The sequence below is a fragment of the Stegastes partitus genome, unplaced genomic scaffold (assembly GCF_000690725.1).
Source record: "Stegastes partitus isolate 25-593 unplaced genomic scaffold, Stegastes_partitus-1.0.2 Scaffold16, whole genome shotgun sequence".
NCBI lineage: Eukaryota > Metazoa > Chordata > Actinopteri > Pomacentridae > Stegastes > Stegastes partitus.
The window spans coordinates 53,614-74,648 of NW_007577747.1; the positions used below are offsets into that span (position 1 = coordinate 53,614).

The 21,035-nt window shown below is 40.1% G+C and overlaps 1 protein-coding gene across 6 annotated transcripts in view; it reads right to left on the reverse strand.

Moving 5' to 3' along the window:
* The window catches only part of LOC103363866 (LIM and calponin homology domains-containing protein 1), a 99,750-nt gene that overhangs the window by 18,723 nt on the left and 59,992 nt on the right, over window positions 1-21,035 (reverse strand). For 3 of the 6 annotated variants that reach the window (XM_008290821.1, XM_008290812.1, XM_008290829.1), the window contains exons 6-13: window positions 20,529-20,639; window positions 19,062-19,260; window positions 9,618-9,876; window positions 7,677-7,949; window positions 4,831-5,220; window positions 3,432-3,467; window positions 965-1,091; window positions 576-733 (exon numbers count right to left, since the gene is read on the reverse strand). In XM_008290821.1, the coding sequence (XP_008289043.1) occupies window positions 576-733; window positions 965-1,091; window positions 3,432-3,467; window positions 4,831-5,220; window positions 7,677-7,949; window positions 9,618-9,876; window positions 19,062-19,260; window positions 20,529-20,639 (1,553 nt within the window). The remainder of the gene's footprint in view (window positions 1-575; window positions 734-964; window positions 1,092-3,431; window positions 3,468-4,830; window positions 5,221-7,676; window positions 7,950-9,617; window positions 9,877-19,061; window positions 19,261-20,528; window positions 20,640-21,035) is intronic. The other 3 variants (XM_008290853.1, XM_008290845.1, XM_008290837.1) reach the window with 2 other exon arrangements.

Below are 21,035 nucleotides of genomic sequence, written 5' to 3' on the forward strand. Positions count from 1 at the left end.
ATCTATGTAATCCCTGTTTCTTTGTCCACTCACAGCAGCTTGAGCACACCAGCTCACCTGCGACTCTGCTCAAACAGCTACTGTTAAAATCCCCACCCTACAACTGACAGGACTGGTTCTTTAGGGCCGTTTCTGTGAGGGAAGTCTGACTCTGAGTACACAGTTGCTCAGTCATGACTCTGACAGCTGATTTAAATGATCACGTGTTGTAGCGTATAAAAATCTCCATATAGACTTGTGAATAATGATTTCCACTGGAGGAGGCCTTTAACTTACTTTGCAACTCTATTAGTAGCAGACTCCCAAGGATCAATTTCTTCTCCATCACTATCCCTCACACAGATCTGCTCTTCCTCTTTGGCTTTTTCCGTGAGTGAGACCTACTTTAAGTGAACTCCAGGCGGAGCTGCTGTCACCTCTGTGCCCGCTGACAGGAATTACAGGGAACATTAAATTCCCTTCCCTGAGAGTGACCCAATTTTTTTTTCACATTCTAGTACTGTGCTATACATGCAGCTTTTGCTTTTCAGTGACACAGTAATCACAGTTATTGCGTTGTTGTGGATGTCACCTACTTGTCCTCCACGATCTCTCTGTAGGTCTTGATGCTTCTTCTCCTGTGAGAGATGCAGGTGTCTCCTGACATCAACTGCTCCATCATTTTCCTCTCCTCCTCTTTCTTGATCAAGTCCTGGGAAATACTCCTCCTCCGACTTTTCCATCGAGCCAGGTCCTGACATGCACACAAACAGACTTGTGAAAGGCTCGATTCTGCAGCACTGTTCTGGTCCTATAAACTTATTTCAGCTGTTTAGCTGGAGCACAGCTACATATTACTTTTCAAGGAAGCTTTTAATCCACAGGACATAACTGATAACCGTCTGACAGAGAAATAAAAAACTGTAGATGTGACAAAACTCAAATTCCAACAAACAACGAACGAAACAAGTTAGGAGAAACTCACATCCTGCCAGTGATCCTCCTCTTCCTTCTTTCTGTTGTACTGGTTGTGCATCAGCTCATGACGCACCTGACTGTGCGGCTGCAAGACGCCTTCTTCCTCACCACGCATGTCGATCATACTCACACTCCTGTGGACGAAGACGAGGAGGAGACAGACAAAGAACATGAAGTATGAAGAAAAGCAGGTAATTTCCAGAGTAAGACATGAATGTATTTTAAGAGTAAACTAGTCAGTTGAAGATAGATTTTTTGATGGGGTTAGTGAATCTACACATTCCCTTTAGTGTATTTCCTGTTATGTTTGCATCTTTAATCTGTTTCCTACTGTCACTGGAACACAGTGCAACATCAACTGTAACCTTTTCAAAGACTCAGCAGCGGTTGTAAACATTAGGTCAATCAAACAGCGAAAATATTTCTCTCTCAAAGTGATACTCGAACCAAAATGTATCAAAAAACCACAACATTCACAAAATACATCAATTCATCACAATAAGAAAAAAAGTGAACAGCCAGGTAATAGCAAAAGGCTCACTGTAGATAACATAAGAGCTTCTTTAAAAGACTCTTGGAAGTTTCAGATTTCAAATACAACCTAATGCTCCCTCAGCAGGTATAACTAGGATGTTCAAATGAATATTCACAATTTTTATTTTTTTTTAAAGGCACCCTTTCCTTTCCATCAAAAATAAACAGCCATTCCTGCTCCAATACTGTTATTTCAAACAACCTCATTTTGTTCCCCATCAAATTTTAACATTTGTTTCAGCAGGAGATGCATACATACAATATCATTTAACGCAACCTTTGAAAATAGCAGGTTCAGGTGCAGACACAGGTGTGGTTGTAAAGCTTTTAGTAGCATTCTGGTTTGAGTATAAGATATGCAGTGACCAGTGTGATCTTCAAGCAGTCACAGAGTGTTTACATTGCTCTTGAGGTTTCTAACTTTGTATTTGCTCAGTTAATATTGTTAAAGTATAGGAAATAAGAAAGAAGGGCTGAAGACATATCCTTGGATATAGAACTTTCCCAATTAGTGTCATGAGTATAATAATAGATACTGTAGTTAAGACTGAGAGAAGCGATGCACCGCCAACATACAAAGGACAGTACTCACTCAGTCAAATGTTTGATGGATCTCACTGATCACTGTGTGGACTGAAGTAATCTGTGACTACAGAGTGTTGCAAACCCAACAGATCATAGTTTTAGCCAGGTGAAGGTACAAGTCAATTGCAGTCAGTGTGTGTTCCAGTGCATGCTTCAATAACCATTTGTTTCTCTTATCCAAATTTTACACAAACGTACATCTGAGGTTCCGCTCAGTTTCCATAAAAGCTGCCCTTTTAACATCTGCTTTTAGTGAGAAGATTACCATGAAGGTTGTTTTGTTTTGCATTAGTGCGGTGAGGTAAAGAGATGGGGTCTTGGCAGGAGGGGTGAAACGGTGGCTCTACATGATACATGCAGTTGGCAGAAGCACTGAGGATGAGTTTAGTAAATGCCTTCGACAGCCTTGACTGCAAGCACTTTGAATGCATCTGACAGAAATGGATTGTTGCCAGGCCAAAGCAAAAAAGCATATCCACAAGATTTACTGAAACCATATTTTCATGATGTTTCATGTGTAAAAGCCAGGGACACGGTTTGACACCGTCAATGCACACTGCCAAAAAGTCCATTTTGATGAAGTCATTTATAATCTTATAATTTGAATTTATGTAATGCAAGTAGGAAAATCTGCTTAATTGGGAGGCATTATGTTCCCCATGCAAAAAAACAAACAAAAAAAATGTTTTTAAAGAGCTCAAATAAGACCATCTTGTAACAATTGAAGTGATACATCAGCCCTGAGTGGCTGTGCTTATTCCAATTTATACCTCCTTGAAAACAGCAATCTGATAAATTACTGTTATTACAGAGAACATTTTGGTTCCACTCCACTTTTCAGTGTAAATTAGTAACTGCTTCCCAACATCTCATAACTTCACCTGAAATATACATGTGAGGGGGCTGCTAAGTCTAAAAAACAAATCTGGATGCTAATTAATGAGGTTTTGGAGACAATTCCATTATTACACGAGGAGTGAAGGGTCATTTTAGAAGTCTTATTTTTTACCCTGGCATGTGGGAAACACCACATTTTAGTAAATTTTCTAACATGACAAGATGGTCAACAAAAAGTGGCTCAAAATGCTGCCTCATGGGCTCTTTAAAAGCAAACAAAAACAACACCAGAAAACTTTCTACAGGCTTGCTATGAGAATGTAAATTCAGTGGCTTAAAAACAAACAAACAAAAGAAAACTTCCGCCTTTGGCAGATTTTCCATCTTGCATAACAAAAATCTAATTCATCCAACAATGAATGAGCAATTAAATCACTTATTAAGCCAGCTTTGTTTTGTAGTGCAGAGCAGGGCTGGGCCAGGCAGCTGAGCCTCTGAGTGGTAAAACAACAACTTACTGTGGATCATCTGACACACTATCTGTGTGGCTGAATCTACAGACGGCAGAGAGCATGGAGAGAAAGCTCAATCACAAATGAACACAACACTCTGAACAAAGAACCATGTTATCTACTCATGCAAATATCAAAACACATTGATTGAATATTTGATTGTTAGAAACATATCGTGTTATGATCACAGTTCACAATGGACAAAGTTTATGACAAAGCAAAGTGGAGAATGTGTACAGAGTTCAGTTTGATTAACAACCTTTTAAACACGTGTGCCTGGTGGTCTTGTGTGAATGCACAGATGGATTTGTCAGCAGTTGGGTTAAATGATGAACCTCAGACCAAGCACAAGGGGGCAGTCTTATCCAAAATACAGTCGTAACACAACTGAAGTCAAAGTTTACTGCAGCACTGCAAACCAAAACAGTGCTAGTATACAAGAGGATGCATATGGCAATGATCTTACAATGCAGCTGACACTAAACTACGAAAAAAGCACATGCATCTTTAATTAGACGGCACAAGAACAACATCAAAGATGTGACTCTCTTTCTGTCTGTGACCACCACTTGTAGGTTTGGCCTTAACCACAAAGGTCTTTTTTGTTTAAAGAGATGCATCTGTGATGTTGGAGGGGTGTGAGAGAAAGTGTGGCCTGTGGTTTGTGTCCCACAAGAGAAAAAAGGAGACTGAATTAAGACAAGATTCCCTAAATCAAGTCCAGATAGTTTGTGTCTAAGGTGGCTATTTGCCATATGGTTTGTTGTAGTCAAACATCGAGTTGCCATGTTTTTTAGTAGAAAGATGTCTGCTAGAGATGTGCATTACAACCAGTGGCATTTCAGCATTTCATTGCCATACACTGAAATATCATTGCTCAATAAGTGTCGGACAAATTCAAAGATGTACATTTAAGAATTTAACATATTTTGTTTCAAACTGGCTCCAATTCAATTAGAATCCACAACAGTTATTTTTTTTTTCTTCCATAATTAGGTCTCCAGAAGAGATATGAAAAGATCATACACAGTTCAACAAAGACCACATTCTCAAAAGCTTCTTCAAATGTCATAGTAACAGGAAAAAGCAAAAAAAAAAAAAAAGAAAAAGGAAAAAAAATAGTACAGATTTTTTCAGTTTCCATGCGTTCTATTTGTAACAACAGTTTTAAGCTTGCAGTATCAATTCATATTCATTTTAAGAAGGTCATGCAATCCTCAGGCAGTTATTTATCATCATCAAAATAGAAGCACTGCAGTCTCAGGTCAAGGTCACATGCTGATACAGAATATTCAAAGGGATTATAGGAATAGATGAACCCTTGACTTTAAAGGTGAATTTAGTAGTTTTAGCTCAATGCAGCAGACTTTCATTAAATGTGGTGTAGTTGCTGGACGGGGCTCACGTTGCTGGGAGACTGCTGTCCAACCAAGATGTCAGTTCGTGCGGGTCGTCCCTTTCGCTCAGTGTGCGTCCCCTCCGTCGGCCTGTGTCGGTCGTTTCTGTTGAAGTGGTTGCCATGGCAGTGGGCACAGGAAGGAAGTCGGAGGGACTCGGGGTGCTGACACGTTTGGGCGAGGTCAGCTTTCGACAGGCCTCTTTATCAGTCCCCTCTGCACCTAATGGGGAACCGGTGACTCTTTTCCTAACTCCTGCATCCTCCTGCTCTCCCACAGGTGGATGTTTCCCAGCTGTGTTGACGGGGCTTGTTGCAGCCACAGAGCCTGCCGTGGCGTTTGCTGCTGGAGTCGTCGAATGGTGGAAGAGCTCCTCTGAGCACGAGCGAGCTGGAGTGCTGCAGAAAGCAAATGAAACTAAACCGTTTTGCTGCCTGGTTATCATGCTATATCATTAGACAGCATTCCTCCAGAGGAGCCTAAATGGAGGTTTTTGAAGACATAAATTTAAGAAAAATTGCGCGTGGTCAGAAATCCCTTCAGAGCAGACTGGATGTGAAAACAAATTGGAGTCACAAAGTCAAAGCAGAATTCAACCAACGCTCTGTTGTTTGTCATCTTGTGATGAACAGCTATTTTTCAGGAGGCGTGTTATTGGACAGTAAATTCCCAGAATGCATGGCAGGGAGGGAGAGACTGGCCAGCTGCCGGCAATGAAAAGGCCAGGCTTCAGTCCCAGCCTGCTCAGGGTCAGGGAAGGAAGAAGGCCTCATTTCCTTACATCCTGAGGGTGGGTCGCATGTTCTCTGCGAGTGTGTTTGTTTGTGTGTGGACACACACGGTACATTTTTGTGTTTATATTTGAACGCGCGTGCAGCTTTGTTCACAGATTTTGACAGGAGTTTTAAAGAAAAGGTCAAGTGTTGTTGTTGGAAGGAAGAGGGCAATCAATTGTTTTTCTTGGTCTCTGCGTGTTTTAGTTCTAGATGTGGATTTTATGAATGCAAACTACACAATTGCAGATGTGTTGCTCATTGAGCTGAATCTTCAGTTGTATTAATAAATTATATTTACCACTTCAAACTTGGATGTTAGCGCCTCTCCATTTTGATTCAAACAAATAGAAAGAGGCAGCCGCATCAGAAAAGGTTCTAATAAAAGATGTGTCAACACAACTTGGCACTGCAAACCCCAATTTGTTGAAGTTATGCAAGATGTGTTTTACAAGTGTTTTAAAGCATTAACTCCTGGCAACATTAAAAATACACAAATTCTACCCTCATTTTTTTTCTTCTAAAAACACTGCACACTGTATCAAGGAGACAAGTCCATATCAAGGCCTTTTACAAACATGCTTGACATCCCCCTTTTTCCTTGGAGCACAAATATACACACAAGTTGGATTTCTACTGAGAAATTCTTTTCACTCCCTTGAAATGCTGACAGTCCAATCAATACCATGACATTTGTGCCAAAAAAAGAAAAGAAAATGGAAACTGGGGGTGTGGCTCTTAATAACTCTCTGGCAGGACTTTGAATGAAACATCAGCTTGACTAGGAAATAACAACGGATAAGGCTGGATTGTGAAATAACATAAGTGCCCTAAACCGACATTTTTTAAGCGAGAGATTCTGTGAACATGGCTCACACTGGATTTGTGTGAACTGTAAAATACACAATGGCATTCTACCTTGACAGCTCGTAATCCTCACCTTGTTACCTGACACCAAATGTATAATCTGTGGCCCTGGGCCGGCCTGCGAGGGAAAGGTTTTGTTCAATTCTACAAGCAAAGGGCCACAAGTTCGGGACAATGCGTCCTGAAATGAGAACAGAACCTCTTGCTAGCTTATTGTTATGCTGCTCTGGATAAGAAAGGCAATGGAAATGATGATCGAGTAATAGCTGTGCCAAAGAACAAAATAGGTAGATTGAAGCACCAGCTGTGAAAACTAAGACAGCTTTCCACCAAAGAAACAATCCTGATAAAACACCATTCACAATGAAATCTGTGGATTATCCTGACGAACAGGAACATTGGTTTTGGACAGATGTGCAACTGCTGAGACGAAGAAGGGCAATTCTTCTGTGTTTTCAGTGGCACAGATAGAATTTATGGTGGTGTCAGTGGAAGATACATCAATGCTTGCGCAGGGAAATTATCTGCATGGCTACATACTGCTTGATTTGGATGTACTGAATCTCTAACAAAACAAATGTTCAATTCCATTCATAGCCAACATTGGGAGAGTTTTCTGCAAATTTAGCACTGCATTCCTGTAACACTGTTGGACTCACAATGACTAAAAAAAAAAGAACAAAACTGATGAGGCAGTCTTCTTTGTCAAACCTGGTGCTTACATTACCCACACTGAAACTGGACCACAGACAGCTTGGTCTAAAATGTGAGTGTGTTATGCTAGTAGCAGGTAATGTAGCCTGGAGCTGTGTGCCTCGCACAGAGATGTAGAGCGGCACTACTGAGGTAGAGCAATCTTACTCTGTTTCCTTATCAGATTTGTAGTCTTTGGGCTGTTTATTAGACAATGTAGAACTTCTTCTTTTGCCCCAGAATATAGTACATTCTTATATATAGCAGCACTCCCTAGAACCTGTAAACAAACCTTGATGCATAAAATCAGGGCATTTCTTTTTGAAGGACAGCATGTAAAAACTCAAAAAACAATAAAAAACTATCTCCCATTAGAAAAATATAAAGAAATTAAAAATTTTACATGACAACACCTCAGTGCTTAGATTTGGTTGATTTAGAGGAGTTAGAATCAGATCTATGACAAGGAGACTGGGACGATGATTTTGGATACTGAGAAAAACATGAATTAAGGTAAAGACCTTTGCTCAGAGGTGACCATCAGCTGAGTTACAGTCTCCCTGGGGGGCTCTGCATGGGGCTGGGAGAGGCTACAGGGCAGAGGCTCACTGCTCCTCCTTATGCCCACTGCATGGATCTCAATGCAGGGTGCGGATGCAGTCTGCTCCCCTTCCTCCTCGTCCTCTATACCCTGGATCTCCTTCTGAATCTGTATATAGGGTTCAAGGGGCGGGGTGGGGGATCGACTACTGGACTCTTCAGGTGGGATGTCTAAGCTAGAGTCCTCACTTGGACTGATAAATCACCCATTCATACAACACACACAGGAGAGGACGACGTAATGACGTTGGAGCAAAATTAGCGACATGAGGGGGTTCACAACATGATGGCAAAAGGATGCGGAGCACACACATATGTGGTGAGGGTAGGTCCATACACGAGAGGAAAAAAGACACACAATGATGTGAGGTAACGGATGGAGATGGAGAAGGAGAAAACAAAGGAGGAAAACAAATGCAAAATCAATATACACATGCATTTTGGTGTCACATTTTGCATGATGGATGAATTTATGGGAAATTACAGTAGGAGCAAACAGTGGGTGATACACACAGACAAAACAGAATGACTTCAAACACCTCCCTGCTGGAAACCACTTGCAGAACCTATTAGAAATGTAAACAGCGCAGAGTAAGGCTAATTACAACGTAGATATTTGGCCGGTAAGTAAATATCGACAATCGCCCTCAGCTGTCTGTCAATAGAGCTCAAATAATGATCTATCTGAACCTCAAATTATCAGCCTTCGAAAACTACTTTTACCAAATCCTGTCCTATAAACACACACACCACTACCAATGCACATTCTGATACTACAACTGATCAAAGCATATTAAGGAATCCACTGAGCCAGCAGAAATGTGAAACTTGTGATAAAAATTTGCGATCTCAGAGCTCTTGCGTGGTGCCAAACCAATATATGCCAATAAGACCTTCAGTCTTAAATCTGCCTCTTTTTTGACTATGCAGCATATTTCACACTTGCGCTTCAATCAGAGTCAGTCTGAGCCAATGAAAGTGCACATCTGGCCTCCATCAGCCACTCCCATCTGTACAACACTAGACAAAGAAAAATAATCAATAGTCACAAGGTTTATTCCACTTATGTGATTTGACATGAGTGACACCTGCCCAAATGTTAAACACTAAATGAACCCAAAAACTTTAAAACTCTAATAAATAGCCGCTCATATTGGTCGGTTTTGTCAACTCTATGTTAATCAGATTTATTTTTAATAGACTCCATGGTCTATATCCACCCATAGTTTAGGAGTTTATGTATAGATTTTTCATGCTAACTGAAACATTAAACCATTTCTGTAGAACTTTGTCTGGTCAAAATTTTTTAGTGACAAGCAGAAATTTTGATTTGTCTGCCATAAAATTTAAAAAGAAACTTTAATTTTAAAAGGTCAATGTCAGGCTGAAACAGTCATAGACAGGTAATCTTTTCAATGAGCTGCTACACTTTCTTAGCGTGACAAACGTCAAGGACCTTTACTAGCTCTGCACTGTTAATTTGGCGAAGTCACTCAACATCCTACATATATTACATGTAAATTATATCAGCCTGTGCCAGAATTTACAACAAATGCATGTCAAAAAAAAAAACAATTATAAAGTTCTAATGACATTCAATATCATCTTAATGTTCTGTGAAAAGAAAGAAGGAATATTCCATCTAATATTAGCCATTTCTCTAAAGATGTTCAATAAAGCATATGTTACATTTACTACTATGCAAATCTTTGTGGTTATTCACAGACCTAAAGTGAAACTGCAACTCTGTTCAGTAACATGTAAACTGTACGTAACAGTGATCAGACGGCGAATGCCTTTGAAATATCCCAACTAGCATACAAAAGCTGTGCATGTCTCACTTGTGTCACTTTTACACTCACCTAAAAGGTCTGTCTCCCCCTATAGGTGACGTGGCGGTACTCCAGCTCTTCCGTCCTCCCTCCTCCTTGTCGTTCTTTTTCTTGCGCAGCGGCGTCGGCACATATCCGCTCTGGTTGCTCTTGTTGGGCAGGTACTGGTTGAAGGGCATGGCGGTTCGTGGCTCGCTGACGGACGTTCGCCGTGCCAACATGTCGTCCTTACGAACATCTGGCATCTTCCTGTGAGGGGGGCCGTCGGACTCTGAGTCGCTGCCACGGCCTGATGAGAGGAAGAAAGGTGGGATGAGGATAAAGGAGATATATTTTACTATTTAATTGATTAGCTTAAGGTTCAGAGATGGAATCCTCCAAACCAGCTGAATCCCACTATCAATACATGAGCATGTATGTTTTGCTAAAAGAGGAACACCAGCCATGTAAAAATGGTTATATTATGAAAGAGACAGTGACATGTAATAAGAGCTTATTTTAAATATTTAGAGAAGTGGTTAGGGTGACAGACAAACTAATTCTGACCAGAGAGTTTTTACATTATGCATGCTTTGATGGAGATCCCTGACTGAAAGGTTTGAAAGCCACATGGAAATACTGAGGAGGCGATTCCATATAGCTGATACATGAACATTGCTTTCCATTATCGTAATACCATGAAGAATAAGCAATCGTTATTATAAAACTCACTGTATTCTGTTGCTGAAAGTAGTGGTGTAACTGACTGTGTGATCCGTATGGATCCACGCCCACAGTTCGGCTCAAAGGTATATCGCGGATTAATTGCAAAATTGAACTATCATTATGTGAAATATAGTTTTAATCCTGTTACTGGTTGAAGTAACAAGAAGTGCACTCAGAGAGCACAGTCCCTCATCAAGGCCAATGGAATATCTTGCAATTTAAAAGACAGTGATCTGGATCTGTGCCTGGCAGTTTTTGCGTAATCCTGCTTACGGCACTTTAAACATACCTCCGCCTCACAGAGGAATAATTCCCTCAACCTTGATGCAGAGCGGCGGTAACAAGATACAAAACATTTGCAAGTAGTTACAAGGATTGTAGAGATTCAGAGGAAATTAGTTTATCAGACTGAGAATTACTTGGCAGCCCTATACTCCATCAATTTTCCTATTAATGTTGTTAACCTTTACTGTAATTACAAAGCCATGTGGGCGTTTTGCTGCACTCTGAGGAAGCACATGACGTTTACCTCCTTAATGATGATGTTATTTGAAAATGACCACGATTCCCCTTTAAGTATCCTCGACAATAAGGAACATTCAGCTTGCTGAGTCATTGTTAGGGGGACAGAGAGAGCGAGAGAGAGAGAGAGAGAGAGAGAGCAGAGGGAAGGAAGGGAGAGAGACTAAACCCCAAAATAAGCTGTGCAGACAAACTGTTGATTGGGAAGTCACATGGCTGGTGACCCACATATATTTCGTTAAATCTATAGAATTTCTCTCTAAGCCATTCGATCATAGAGACCTTACAAAAACATTACAGTGGCCTGACAGTGTTATTATGTGCAATGCATTCCAGTGGCTGAGCATAAATCAGGCCCGAGCAGATTGATGGCCTGTTTTTTATGAAACAAAGCAGGTAACATAAATCATCCCTAAATTTGTATGGTGCAGCTCGTGTTGACTAAATTTTAGCCTACAGTTAGGAAACATTTCCTCAGGATGCCACTGTGTCTGTGTGTATCAGATTTTAACCATATTGTTAGCTTTTTAATGTCAGTGGCAACACCTGGCTTTGCAGAAGTGCATTGCTCAAGGACTTTCCAGACTTGTTGTCTTAAATTCCTCTGCAAGATATCCTAAGGTGATCCCCAAAGAACAGAGGAGAGAGAAATGAAAGTCAGGCTTACTGAGACTGTCACATGTTTACAATTTCTGTGTTGTACTGCTGGCATACCAGTCGTTTCTACCTTCATTTTTTTTTTTTTTTGCAAATCCCACTCCATATTAAATACGTTCAAACAGCAGAAAATAGATACCTGCAGCCCCGCTTTACTCAAGGTCTCCCAAAAATTCCTCTCCAAGCTGTTCAGCACATGTGCTACTGTCCCCTCCCTTGGAGTGCATGTGTACTCAGTCTCTGACCTATGAATTTATGACTCAATACATATATTTTTAAAGCATAAACCAGCGATTTGAGCCAGACCTAAACCATAAAATCTCCCCCTTAGTTTTGAAGAGATACATGTGGAAGCAGCTACAGCTCTCAGTGGAAACAAACGCAACATTTTGAACTTGTGAAGACCTCCTTTTCTATTAATAGAGTTCTTAGTTTTTATGTGGTCTAAAAGATTGACAGATCAAGGTCCAGAGAAGGCCTTGAGGAATCTGCACTTCCAACAATGAATGGTTCAATTATGACTCTTAACCCATCAATTGGAAACATGAGTGACTCTACCATCCAAGTCTATCCATCGTTAAGGAGCAACATATGTGTCTATGGGATGATCTGCTCCTGCGGCACATGTGGTAACACTAAAGCTTGAAGGAACATCTATCATAGGTCAGTGCCACGCTGTGCCAGCGTTACGGAGAAACTTATTTACATCAATAATCATCAACTTACAGTCATAGTACAGGAAAACGCAAAGCTGTGGAGTCTAGTTCAATATGCTTTATAGAAACTGAAAAGTGGAAACTAAATCACAAGTGACAAACAGTGACAGCCATAACGTCTAACAGCATTTAAGTAAAAAGAAAATGCCACTTCCTGGGGTATAAGAGCAAAATATAATGGTTTGATATGATTTTTTGATATGATATGATACAGATCTACTGTTTTAAAGTCAGAGAGAACAGCAAAAACCTGCAGGGAAATGTATATTTAAATAGTAATCTGCATGACAGCTGAAAGCAAACCCAAAGCCCAGTTAACCAGCACACTACCTACAGCAGTGAGCTAATGTCGGCTGAGATTCTGATTTCAGGACTAGGACTTTCTTTGAGTGAGAGCTGGAGCTGGAGTCTCGTGTGGCAGAGTTCAGGCTAATTTTAGTGGCTTAATCCGTCTCTTTATTTGATTTGGGAAGGTTTACACTTCAGCAACTCCTGTGAACGACCTTACATCTACCCAAACACACAGGCTGGTCCTTATCCTCAAGGTTCGCTTGTTATAGCAAAACATGACGTTTTAAAACAAACAATAAAGCATAAATCTAACCACTGCGGTACTTATCCAAGAATGTTGTTAGCATCATACCAATGTTCATGTTAAAATGAAAATGTATTATACTATATGACTCGAGCTAACTCCTCCTACTCTGCTGTACAGGAAAAATGCTGCTCCTTTACTCTATGTGTTCTACATGGATGATTAACTGATTGAAATGCTAACTGTTTTAACTGGAGCATGTACTGGAGCTGTAAACCCGAGTCCTCTATAATTACATCATGTATACAGTCCTCTCATGTGACCAATTAACAGGCTTCTCGTTTTGAAAGAAAAGTCAGTTGGAAATACTAAAAATACAGCCAGAGACAATTTCAAACGACTCGTGAAAGCTAGCTACAGATGATAAAACCTACTAGTAACAGCTGTTACGACTTCAATTTACAAAAATAACAGTTGCTGGCTATAAGTGTGTGCCTATTTTCACCTTCATGTAAAATCACAACCCTATGTTAAAACACCAAATGTAAACTGTATATGTGTCAGTGTAGCATCAGTAAGGGAGGCAGAGCTTAGAAAAGGTTCCATTTAGCAAAAAAAAACCGACCTTGATATGTTTGTTATTATTCTGTGCATGCATGTTGCAGGCGGTGTATATGAATGATGAGTCATGAGTCTTGTGTGAAAGCCGTAGTTTGAAAACAAATGGTAAGTGATATTTCAGAAAACCTGAATGGTACAGTTTGGGGTAATAGTTCCCACAAAACCCCTTAAAGCCATCTCAGTTACATCATTCAATTATTCTTTTAAACAGCCTTTGACCAGCAGTGGGTGTTGCCCTCCCAAGGAGAAGGACATTCTTTACCATATGAGCACCAAAAGCACAAAGTGCCTCATTTATCAAAACTGTATCCATCTACAAACTTGGCCCAAACAAAAGACTATTGCCAATATTGAATTTCTTTCAGAGATTAGATTAAACTCTTCCCCCGTCCTCTAATTACTGTCAGGGTGAAATCAGTTTTCAGTGCTGAATAAAGAAAAGGCTTAGTCTAAAGGTCAGGGCAGGGAGGACTTGGCAAAGTCAAGGTTGTATACATGTTAATAATGAGATGCTTTTCTTCTGGGTGTACTCAGTGTTCCCTGTTCCTGTTCATACTTCTCTAGTTTATGCCTGTAGGTCTGATCTGAACACCGATACTTTGCTTACAAATATCCCCAGACAAGACAGTTTTCATAAAAATATTGAACTAAATGTGAAGCTTGTGAAAGCGTCTATTGTCCTACACGTGACTGAACCACAACGTGATTCAAACAGCAATAAATTGAACAAAACTTGAGGGGAATTCCACCTCAGATAACTTAATGTTATTACTCACAGTATCATTGATTTGCAATGTCAAAAGCATTCTAGGAGTCACCCGGTTAAGATGTGTGTTGTCATTCAGTTTTCACTTAGCCAACTGGCCTCCTCATTTTTCATCTATTAGCAATTCCCTTCATATTTTTTAAACTTTGGATCAGATGTGGGCGTGTGGGAATACAAACAGCTTGACAGCATGACTAATCAGCTGTGGGTTGCAGATGTCGGTGGAGGGACTGATTAAGTAATGCTTGTGTAGTAAAACAAGACCGTTTAAAATAACGTCTTGTGGCAGATTTGCATTTTGCTCTATTAAGGCTACTGTAACGGGTAAAAACAGTGTCTCTCAGTCCTGTGATTGTGTGATTGCTGAATGTCCTTAAAAATTGTGACAGGTCTTTGTATAGGAAACCAAAATCGTACCACTGTACAGACTAATATTTTCTCTGCAATCAAAAACTATGGTTACTTATCAGTAACAATGACAAAACACACAGTCAAGCAACAAGGCCTGTTGCTTTGTTAGCAAGCAGGAGAGATTTAGGGTGGATTTTCCCCTTATTTCTGATAAAGCAAACGTCAACATCCAGTGAAGTTTTAAAGTCTGTAGTTTGACTGTTGGTGACAACAACGCAGACTTCGGAGGCAGCAGTTTCCTTTGCACTTCCCTCAAAACAAAAACACAGTCAGACAGGATGCTGAGCCTTGTTCTGTATTTTCCCACATGCAGTTCAGCGATAAAAAAAAATTATATTACGCTTTCTGAACGACTGCTGTAATCTTTTACAGTCTGTCATTAAAATTTAAAAGGTTCAAATTCACAAACAGTGTAAAAATGAACAGCTCTGAATGACCGCATATGGTCAGTTTGGCATTGTAAAGTATTCATATGTGACCAAACTGTATTTTTAACTGAATTTTTGACTTTAGCACAAACTATAAAAACAGCATCAAAGCCATTTGATACTTTATGTTTGCCTTGAAAAACTTAACATGGTGTGCAAGTGTTGTGCTACCATGTTGGATGCATTAAAATACATATGTTCTAACAGAGGTTTTCCTGAATCAAAAAGGGCCTTGAGAGGACTGCACACAACAGCAAACATCATCGGTCTGCATACAGTAAAGGCAATGAGTCTGTGTTAACTTATTTCAAAAGAAGCTGCATTCTCTGGTTATTTCTGACCAATTGATAAACAAAAATGCATACTATGCGCCAGTAAATGAAACTTCTTATAATTTTGGCACTGGGATTTTCCTTTGGCCCTGGCTAAAACCTCTCTTTTGGTCCCTTCAAAAGCTCAATGAAGAGGTGTCAAAAATTCCTCTTTGCAGAAGAAAATCCTGCCTAAGGGTTTAGGTAGAAAACAACTGGACTTTTTTTTTTTGCAAATCCCACTCCATATTAAATACGTTCAAACAGCAGAAAATAGATACCTGCAGCCCCGCTTTACTCAAGGTCTCCCAAAAATTCCTCTCCAAGCTGTTCAGCACATGTGCTACTGTCCCCTCCCTTGGAGTGCATGTGTACTCAGTCTCTGACCTATGAATTTATGACTCAATACATATATTTTTAAAGCATAAACCAGCGATTTGAGCCAGACCTAAACCATAAAATCTTCCCCTTAGTTTTGAAGAGATACATGTGGAAGCAGCTACAGCTCTCAGTGGAAACAAACGCAACATTTTGAACTTGTGAAGACCTCCTTTTCTATTAATAGAGTTCTTAGTTTTTATGTGGTCTAAAAGATTGACAGATCAAGGTCCAGAGAAGGCCTTGAGGAATCTGCACTTCCAACAATGAATGGTTCAATTATGACTCTTAACCCATCAATTGGAAACATGAGTGACTCTACCATCCAAGTCTATCCATCGTTAAGGAGCAACATATGTGTCTATGGGATGATCTGCTCCTGCGGCACATGTGGTAACACTAAAGCTTGAAGGAACATCTATCATGGGTCAGTGCCACGCTGTGCCAGCGTTACGGAGAAACTTATTTACATCAATAATCATCAACTTACAGTCATAGTACAGGAAAATGCAAAGCTGTGGAGTCTAGTTCAATATGCTTTATAGAAACTGAAAAGTGTAAACTAAATCACAAGTGACAAACAGTGACAGCCATAACGTCTAACAGCATTTAAGTGAAAAGAAAATGTCACTTCCTGGGGTATAAGAGCAAAATATAATGGTTTGATATGATTTTTTGATATGATATGATACAGATCTACTGTTTTAAAGTCAGAGAGAACAGCAAAAACCTGCAGGGAAATGTATATTTAAATAGTAATCTGCATGACAGCTGAAAGCAAACCCAAAGCCCAGTTAACCAGCACACTACCTACAGCAGTGAGCTAATGTCGGCTGAGGTTCTGATTTCAGGACTAGGACTTTCTTTGAGTGAGAGCTGGAGCTGGAGTCTCGTGTGGCAGAGTTCAGGCTAATTTTAGTGGCTTAATCCGTCTCTTTATTTGATTTGGGAAGGTTTACACTTCAGCAACTCCTGTGAACGACCTTACATCTACCCAAACACACAGGCTGGTCCTTATCCTCAAGGTTCGCTTGTTATAGCAAAACATGACGATTTAAAACAAACAATAAAGCATAAATCTAACCACTGCGGTACTTATCCAAGAATGTTGTTAGCATCATACCAATGTTCATGTTAAAATGAAAATGTATTATACTATATGACTCGAGCTAACTCCTCCTACTCTGCTGTACAGGAAAAATGCTGCTCCTTTACTCTATGTGTTCTACATGGATGATTAACTGATTGAAATGCTAACTGTTTTAACTGGAGCATGTACTGGAGCTGTAAACCCGAGTCCTCTATAATTACATCATGTATACAGTCCTCTCATGTGACCAATTAACAGGCTTCTCGTTTTGAAAGAAAAGTCAGTTGGAAATACTAAAAATACAGCCAGAGACAATTTCAAACGACTCGTGAAAGCTAGCTACAGATGATAAAACCTACTAGTAACAGCTGTTACNGCGATTTTTGAAAACATGTCACCCTATATGTGGTTTTCAAAGCAACCGCAAAGCAATATACGGAGCATAGATTACACACAGTCAGATCCTAACGTTCCATTTTTTTTCTGTATGTTTCTGTGATACTTTGCCGTACTACCCACCAGCTCTCTGTGTGGTAATGTCAGTGGGAGTAATAATTCTTAAAAGCCAGAAGAAATGAAAGCCAGAAACATCAAACGCTGCTAGTAGTGTAATGCTTGGAAACGAAAGGTAAATCAATCACACATACGTTTTTCTTTTCTTTTCTCAAATGGTATTCAAATGTTATATACTGGAATTCAAATTTTGATGAGGTAGCATTCCAGCTCAGTTTTCTGTCACAATACGAATGCATCATTATATGTTATAATGTCCTTTGTTCTCCAACCAAAAGCTGGCAGTTGTGTGATCACTGACATATCTGTCAAGTGTCAGATCAAAAACCACTAAAAGTCCATTCATACAGCCGCACCTCGTTCTCTCCCACTTCTTTGTCTCACATACTATATTAGGACACTTCATCTCTTCCACCCTCTCTAGTGCTGTCACTCATCTCAGTCCACACTTCAAGAGAGTCATCAAATGGCCGTAACCAAGGACAACAGCTTCAAACACAAAGCACAAAGACACATCTTCTGTGGCTGACAGTGGAAGGGCAGGAAATCCCTACTGAAAGGTGTCACCACCACTATAAGACTGCAAGCTTGGACAAGAATGGTGTGTTGTGGCACCTGTTCTTTTAATATTCAGAATATGTGTGACTAGAAAAACAGCAATGCAGGAAGACATAGAATCACTGTACCATAAAACTAAATTGCTACAACGTGCATTTGAAGGCAGGAAAAAGAGACAAAAAAAGATGGAGAAGTCTTCATTTATCCTCCACTGAGCAGGGAGGTTTCAATGTTCAAACTACAGTTTGAAATCCTCATATTATAATTTCAAAGAATGCAGATCTGATATGCTAACAACAAATGACAATGTTAAATGCATGTGTCTTAATCTCTTCTCCAAGAAAAATAGACATGTGGTACAAAATCAGATCCCCACTGTAGTTTCCTGGCAACTTCTATTTTTTTTCCGTTAATTCAGAATGTGTCAGTGTTTCCAGAAACACAAATAAATGTGGTTTTACATCGCCTGCTACAACTGTCATTGGATGTCAGCTTGGTGGAGCCTGTGTTAATATGACAAGACTGAAATGCGACTGAAACAAAAACAGATGTGAACGTATTTGTTACTGAAACTTGGCTTGAGGATGTTTTTTGACACTGCAGATTGACATCAGATAAGGTGAGCCTTGAATTGACACAGTCATGCAAAGAAGAGACGATGAATATCTGTGGTGTGAGTGTAGCTCTTGCTCTAACAGTAATCACAGACAGGACCCTTCATAGTTTTCTTTTTTACGACGGATGAAAAATGTTTTGAAGAACTACCTCAGTGTATGCACACTGTATCCATGTGCTAAATCTGACCTAAACAAAATCAGCACTGCCAGTACTAAACTTCTTTCCTTTCACATGACATATGGCTACGGCCAAAACAAAACAATGGCCATAGGTTGACTTCAAAACAGGCACTGCACTAAAATTATTCACATTATTCTTTTGAACCGCCTTTGACTAACACTGGGCGTTGTCCTGCAAAAACATATGCAGGAGAATGAGAGGCTTTATTACAGCAGCACAAGACTGACAATAGGCCTCATTTATCTATATACAGTATCTGGACACCTTGACCTGCCCAAACAAAGCCAGTGTTACATTACTTCCTATCCATAAGACAAACAGCTCTTGCTAAAATATCACAATGGCTACTAAACTAGTAATTTATTGCGCACGCAATAATGTAAATCACAAGACTGAGCTTTCATAGTAAGTTCTAACAAATAGTTTAGCGCGAATGTTCAGAGAGTAAACCGGACTGTTTGTTACCATCGCTGCTGCCGCGGGCGACCAGGACGTCCGGCGATGGGGTCTGTCGAGAGCGTGAGCCGAAGGAGTCCAGGCTGTCGAATGAGTCCTCGCGTCCGTGGCGTGGCGGAGAAAGAGAGTCGCTGCGCTCAGAGTCCCAGCAGTCGATGTAGCCGCTGTCCCGGATGCTGCGTTTAGGGCTCTCTGCCTCCTCCGCCTCCTGACGATTCAGAAAAGCACACATAGGTATTTTAAAATGCATGTATACAAAAGGAATGACACATAATACTCGGGGCAAAGTGGTGAATGTAATTCATGGACCCAGATATCACTGAAGTTCTGTAAACTTGTGATGTGTCTCCTTAGATTTGTGTCCGCTACAATCATTTTACTACAACTCTACAGTCCTCCTACATCTATTTATCCACTAACCCTTCTGCATTTTCTTCTGCTCATATCACTATTCATCACTCTCTCTTCACTTCAGTGGCTCCACAGCTAATGGAAGGTGGGGAAAGGCCTTTCCTGTCTACCAAAACACTTCCTGCTCCCGACCCCTGTACCGCCTGTTACACAACTCCCAAACCCTTGTAAAAGTTCTTTATGTTTTAATTGGGCTCAACTGCCATAAAACATGCGATTTGTTTCTCTCTGTGACGTACACCTAACTTGCTTTGGCAACAAAATCCCATCCCCAGATAAAAGTGCATTGGCCAGATCAGTGCATGCTCATAAAGGTTTGCCTTAAAATGTAACGAGACACTTCTATTGTTACAGAACTAGCAAACCTGACAGTTGTTTTTTTGTCTAAACCTGAAACTACTATGGTACTTTTCAGGTTTTTCAGGTTGAGCTCGGCTACACATTCACCTGCTTCTTGTTTTTCAATCATCATTTTTGTAAGGTCCAGCAACCATTTAATAGCTTTCACAAACCAAGTGTGGATGTGGAATTTATGCACCTGATGACCTCTCCTTCATTTTCAATTCCCGTTCTTTAATTCTTTTTTCTTTTTTGTTTCATGGAAATGTGGCTTTGTTTTGTTCATCTGCAACGTGTGAACATCTGGGAAAGTAATTTTGCTGAGTTGGCAGTAATTTCTCAGTTTTATAGAACAGCAAAGGAACGTCACTTTGTGGAATAAATTGCATGGGGGTGACATCATGGCTGTCACAGAGCGTGCATGTGTGCGTCTTAAGGGACAGCTAATTCCAACTTCTCTGTCCTTTAGGGTCAGTAAATGGGTAGAATGCAGGTTCAGATGATTTACACCAGAGTCCAATTTTATAGAGGTCATGACTGATTATGGGCTGGATGGTGTTATCCTTTGCTTGAGATCCTTTCTAAGAAATCTCAATACACTTAAATACACTCATCCAGTGCATCCCAAAGTAAGCGATCCAGCAGAACACGTTGACCGGTCATTACATTACATTACAGTTACTGCAGGGACCAAATATGTGATCGTCTGCCTCTCTCCATGCAAACCTTTCGCATCTGTGACAGCAGCCCTTCAAACTCTTTCAGGTCCAGCGTGGGCCCGTTGTAGGAGGTACAGGTGTTGGCAGCACGACCCAACCAGTAGATGGTGATTAAAACCTGAAGGAAAGAAGAAATACAGTCACAGATCATGATGAACTCAGCTCAGATGTTGATTGTAAAGAAAGTTTTAGTCAAAGCAAAGCATTTGCCAGTCACAGTCAAGTTTTGTTTGCTAGTCAAGCTTCCTTCTAAACTAAGCTTCTGAGGCTAAACTTGTGCTTAGGCAGTAAAGAAATGCAATGTTTTTGTTTGATGGATAATATATTTTACAAAATGACTAAAAATAATTCAGAAAAAATAACACATGCAAGAACACTTCTCACACAGTGAAGGCTTCAGCTTCAAAACTTAACTGTTTTGCCTCTGTTATCTTTAAAAAGAAATTTGTCATGACCAGTAAACTATAAAAACATAATCAATCATCGGATCTTCACTTTTCTAACATTCCTTGAA